This window comes from Corvus brachyrhynchos, unplaced genomic scaffold, assembly GCF_000691975.1.
Source record: "Corvus brachyrhynchos isolate BGI_N302 unplaced genomic scaffold, ASM69197v1 scaffold62, whole genome shotgun sequence".
Classification (NCBI taxonomy): domain Eukaryota; kingdom Metazoa; phylum Chordata; class Aves; order Passeriformes; family Corvidae; genus Corvus; species Corvus brachyrhynchos.
The window spans coordinates 2,593,670-2,599,848 of NW_008236629.1; the positions used below are offsets into that span (position 1 = coordinate 2,593,670).

Here is a 6,179-nt window from a genome sequence, read left to right on the forward strand (position 1 = left end):
CTTGTTCGGGATGACATCCTGCCTGAACTTGGAGTTCGACTTGAAGATCATGAAGGTACTCAGTTACCTCTTGAAACTTTGTAGCAGCTGTTTTTATAACCCTGCTGTTTTCCTGAGAAGTGGGAAAACAAACTGTCAAAACTAATCTGGAATAATTCAATAAATTTAAGGACTGCAAAGCTGTAGCCTATCAACTGTGCACCATGTATGTATTTCATATATACTATATATAATGGCACATAATATGTACCATATATAATGGTGTATATATGTATGAATATATAATGTAGAACTGGATATATGCATGTACAGAATAAAAAAACATGCACTGCAATATTTTTCATCTTTTCATATAGCACCTAACTTCTTAGTCACTTTTGAGTAGTCACTGAGTGGTAGTTGCGTTCAGCATGCAAAAAGCAAACAATTATCACAGGGTGAACACATTTACCTTTGACTAATTAAGAAACTAATCAATCTCATTTTGCTTTCTTTAGGACTTCCAACCGTGGTTAAATTAGTGGATAAGGACACATTATTGAAAGAAAGAGAAGAAAAGAAAAAGGTTACTATTTTAAGCATCCTATATTTTTAAAATTAAGAGTAATGTGTTAGCTATGGATACTTCTACATTTCTTTGATAATACATAAGAAAAATAATAGCAGCCTAGCAACAAGGAAAATGGCATAAGAGAATTGATACAAAAATTTAAGTGTGTTGAGAAAAAGAATTTTTCAAAACAGCTTCTTGAAAACTTTGTATGGGACCTAGAGAATACCTCTAAGATTTTTTATGTTTGCTTTTTAAGATCTGTATATAATTAAGGGATGTTAAGTATTGCATTCAAACTGTCTTTTCTCTCTGGAAGAACAATTCCAATGAGAAGCTAATACAGACTTCTTTTGTTTGTACAAATGAAGTCAACATTTTCCACAGAACTAGTTTGTATTCATCTCATATGTGAGGAAAAAATGTACTGGCTAAATCTTAATTAATATAGTGTGGATTAGTGAGACATTCAGGATGTGGGGGAAAGAATTCATGTTACTATAAAGAGCTTGTGAATTCTAATTCACATGTCCAAGGTCTGTACAGAAGCCCTGCTTTTGGCACTTCCTAGCATTAATGTTTGACTTTGTGATATTTAAGAGTAACACTTCATATGTCTGTCTTCAGTTTTACCAAATAGTAAAATTCTATCATGACTAGAAACACTTGGAAGATTTTCCAACATTTCTTATTCCATGTTGATGTTTTTTAGAAAAGGGAGAAGTAAAAAGTTGTTTTAGCCAACTCCAGGTGTTTTCATCAGAATGACATTTGAAGGCAGTTTGCTTATAGCTGCTGGGTAGGACCTGCAGCCAGAGTCCCTTTTCCCTGGAAACAGTGTTATGTTCAGCACTGGCAGAACCCTTGGAGAACTGACAGGTCTCTCCTGGGCAAGTGCAAGATGGGATTTTTAGCAAGTTGGCTAAATTTGGATAGTTGTTTCCCTAGGAACATCAAGTGATACAACTGCTGCTTGAGAAAGTGTGATGTCTTCACAGTTTGAGGCAAGAGCTTAAAATATCACTGAAATACAGTCTTTTTTAAAAACTCGTTTGCAAAACATTTTTCCCCCTAAAATGACAGGACAATTTCTTTTAGGTATTCTTTTATAGGTATCCACTTTGCATGCAAAATGCATTCTGAACAGTTAAAACTGGTTTAGCTGTGAATAAAAGCAAATGAAATCAAAGTCATACAGTGGGAAGTATCAGACAATCCTAATTATAAGGCATGGTGGGTTTGCTGCAGGTCATGCTGCCAGTTCTGTCTGTAATTAGATATCCAGGGGAGCTGGCTCAGGTTTGTAGAAAACAACTAAATGAAATAGTGCATTACCTTTTACTCACTAACACTGCCTCTCACAGATAGAAGAAGAGAAAAAAAGGAAGAAAGAAGAAGCAGCAAGGAAAAAACAACAGCAGGAAGTAAGTAGCCTCATTCTGAAGGAAGGTGGTAGGTAGCAATAGTCACATGCAGGAAAGAACACGTTAGAACACAGGCTCTCTGCCCAGCCTTAACCAGGTCTCCATTTCTTTTTTTTGTGTACAATTTCCTGCTCAGAATGACGTTGGCTTGCAGTTCAGATTTGGACTTTCAATTCTTATAGAGAAACCATTTTTGAAAACACAACTAAAGCCTGCAATAACTTACTACAGAAGAACTTGTAGCACTTAATTTCAGTCTATAAACAGTATTACTTCCTTAATTGACAAAGTCATATCTTACATGCTTGTTACCGTTAGAGAAGATTTTGCTTGTGTCATTTATTATTTTATTCCCTTTCTAGTATCATAGGTATATGTAAAAGGGTTTCTTTTTCTCCTTTGTTTTTTCTTTTTCTATGTTAGAAATCCCCTGTTCCTTATGATTGAGCAGTGAAATGTTTTACTTCTGTGGTCGGAATTCAGATAGCTCAAAGGTTTTGGGCTTTGGATGGGGAGTAGGCAGACAGAGGAGGTAAACTCATAAGAGAAAATATTGTTTGCCATGCTGATGACTTTAACAGCACAGGAAATACATCCTGTGTTAAAAGAGGAAGAAAGCTTTTAGAGAGCACCACGTACAGAGATAAAACAAGATAAATAGCATTTATCATCCACAAATTCCAAGTACCTTTTTTCACTCTTTCAAAAAGGTGATTCCCTTGCATTGGGCAAAAATTACATGGAAAAGATTCTGAGATGTGCTTGTATACAGATAAGGGAGAGTTCAGTTTATTTTCGGTGCAGTTACTGCATCTGATTCTTCTGTGACCTGCATAGAAACCTTTGCTTCCCAGCAGGAAGGTTGATAAAGGTAGTTCCCTTTGCAGTGAGTTAATTGCTGAATATTCTTTACTCGTAGCAACTATTCACTTTGTGTCGACTAAGGAACCAAATTGGCAAGAATCAGATGTAGTTTTTGGAGTATACAAGCAAATTATTTTGAGTTTCTGCAATGTATCTATTTTATAAAGTGGTTCTCTACAGGTTTAAACCATTTTTTCCCCCAGACAAGCACAGCTAAGACCTACTGAGTCTTCAGTAGAAGAAGTGAGGAACTTCCTTCCTAGTGAGAAACACCTCACTCCAAGTTTCTTTTCACATAATAAACAATTATGAATTAAGTGCTCTTTGATTTTGAAATTATAATCTATTTCTCCTTTTGCATATGTGACAGGTTGTCAGTAATTAACTGTGATGTTAATGCATGTTTTATATTACAGGCAGCAAAACTGGAAAAAATGAAGATTTCACCACATGAAATGTTTAAATTGGAAGTTGACAAATACTCCATGTTTGATGAACATGTAAGAGACTTTTCTTCATATAGGAAGAGGTTTTCCTTCCCCAGTTGTACATACTTATTTGTATATATTTATAGCAATCTTGTTCCAAACCTCCAGTGCAGTGCTATTAATGTGGCGAGAGGAGGGAAGGAGAGAAAGAAAAGGTGATATATGAATTTTATTGTGCACTGTGGAGTAAGGTCTCTGTTAACCATCATTTCAAGGGTATTTTCTTTCTACATTCCTTTGTACATTCATTGTACACTTCCTTTGGCTCCTCTGATTGCAAAGCAAAATATATATTGTGGGTAGGAATGTGAATGATGTTCATTCACAGATTTGTTACTCTGGTGCAAGGCAGGGTATTCACTTCCAAGTACAAACTCCCCGACTCTGCCAAAACTGATGTTTTTTGGAGAGGTCCTGTGTTTCCTGTTCACTTCTGCCCACTGTTTTGCTCACTCCTGGCAAAGGATTTCTGAAGGGGCTGTATGCATAACTTTGCTCTTGATTGCTCCCTTTGGAGATAAAAGTGTTACTTGGAAAACATAAAAGCACTGTTTCTTCAATACCTGATTTGGGGCATTGATCCTGCTTCTGCCTCTCCCCTTCACCTGCACAAATTCAGGCCCTGGGGGCAAATCAGAATGGAGAGCATAAATACTGGAAAATACCCCTTCAAGCCAAAGAGAATGTCCATAAAAATGCTGATCATACTTTCTCCATCAAGAGCATAAATCTCTTACTGCTTTTGCTTTAAGCCTTCAATTCAATCTGCTGGTATGATTAAAAGATTATTTTAACCATCTGTTCAGGAATTAGTCATTATTCTCTTAACTAAAACCATCTAGAAGTTAGTGGTCTAAGCTTCCCTTACATGGCACAGGACAGAAGATAAATACACCCTTATGCCCCTTCTTTAACTAAGAAGGGAACACACAGAAATAGCCCAAGTTAGCTGTCAAACTTCTAGGTGACTAAAATTAGCCAAGATACACCCCTTCCTGACAGCCTGTCATTATTACATTATCTCCCTTTCTTATTAAAACATGATTTCATAAAGAATAAAAGCAGTCCAAGAATTTATCTTAAATACTCTTTCTTTTTTAATATTTCAGGGATTTCCCACCCATGATACAGAAGGCAAAGAACTTAGCAAAGGACAAATTAAGAAGCTAAAGAAACTTTATGAAACCCAAGAAAAGCTACACAAGGAGTATCTACAAATGGTTCAGAATGGAAGTGCAAATTGAAAACAACGGGACTTTTTATTTAGAAGGCGAGTGCTGGGCTCCCATTGAAGAAGTGAGCATATACTGATGCTCAAATTTCTGTTTACACTTTCTATTACGTGCAAAGCAAAATTCCTGTTTACGTGGGTTAATAATGTCATCTGGAAATGCAATAAAAATCTATCATTAGAAAAAAGCCAACCTGTAAGAAGTTTCTTCTCAACAGTAGCAACAGTGGTTGCCAGTTCTGTTTGTGAAGGTGCTGCTCAGTCAGCAAATCCACATAAGGATTCCTGTTCATTCTAGCTGTCCAGGCTTTGGTTAATTTGTCCTGCGAACTGATCTCTATCTAAGAGCCAGTGTTACAGTCAGAAAAATTTACTGCTAAGTGGGAGCTGAGTAATTTGCCCCACAGTAAGAACAGTATTTTCCAGATGACTTTAGTATCTTTACATAAGCAGGAAAAGTGGGTAGTTCCACTATGATACTTATTCTAGCTGCTGTTATTAAAAACTCACATAAGTATACCCAGAACACTTTGCATAGTAGAAGTTAACAGTCCCTTTGTTGAAAAAGGGAACAGATCATCAACCTGCAGTTGCAGTCAAGTGGGTAAGTACAAGGCAAATGCACCTGTATTGAACAAACAGGTGGGAAAGACATGAAGGGCTGATGGCAGAGGTGGTGTATTCTTGGAGCTATCCCTTCAAGGAAACAGGAGCCCTGCCAAAGTACCTGATTACCCAAAGTACTCCGTACCTAATTACCAGTTCAGAGCCATGGGGAATTAACAGAGGGTTTCCAACTGAAATACAGTTGTGGATTAGTTGCAGTTAGGGAATACAGCTAGACATGGCTCTGTATTCAAGACTGATGTTTTTAACATGATGATTTAACCCTGAGATAATAACCTTTCTAATGTAGTATGGTAATATTATATCTGCAGGGAGAGCTCTTTGTTGCCTAACAATGCATTTCACTGGCAGAAGCTACTAGATGAACTAAAGTTCATGAAATCCTAAAAAATATCTCACCTACTTTGCAGCTGCCCAGAACAACCAAGTGTCTGATTTGCAGAATGATATTCATTGAATATTCTCAAGGTGACTTGCAGAAATGACACCTCTGCTCTCTCAACTCTTAGGTTCCTGCTACAATCATCAGACTGTTCCTTTCCTTAATGAAGAGTTAAAACATCTTTGCTTTTCCTTCATATTTTTGTATTTATATTCCTCCTTCTGAAGAATGAACCCATTATTTGGAGTAACAGAAAGGTCTAGTAGGGTTTTTTTTTTCTAATTTGCCTGTATTTGCCTTTGAAAACATACATAATGTTAAGGTCAGTAAAGCACATGCATCTTGTGTGCAGAAAATAAAATCTGTTGTGAAGTGCAATTTGTATGTGAACTCTCTGCAGTGGGGGAGAATACTGACCTTCTCTTTATTCCACAACCATCTTTTTGAAATGTGGTTTACAGAGCTTTTCCTTTAGCTTGCTATTACTAATTCAATTAATTTTGCATTCAGTATTTGATTATTCTGCTAATTTCTAATCAGTTATGTAAATGCATGTTTAAACTGCACAATGATACTTTAAGCAGCCAGCCACAGCCATGAGGGCAACTTCTTC

The 6,179-nt window shown here is 36.6% G+C and overlaps 1 protein-coding gene across 1 annotated transcript in view; it reads left to right on the forward strand.

Moving 5' to 3' along the window:
* Positions 1-5,944, forward strand: part of CARS (cysteinyl-tRNA synthetase) — a 29,945-nt gene extending 24,001 nt beyond the window's left edge. Inside the window, 5 exon segments of the mRNA XM_017726613.1 lie at positions 5-55; positions 498-565; positions 1,915-1,974; positions 3,255-3,338; positions 4,436-5,944. Of these exon segments, the coding sequence (XP_017582102.1) occupies positions 5-55; positions 498-565; positions 1,915-1,974; positions 3,255-3,338; positions 4,436-4,570 (398 nt within the window). The 3' untranslated portion in view covers positions 4,571-5,944.
* The last annotated feature ends 235 nt before the right edge of the window (positions 5,945-6,179 follow it).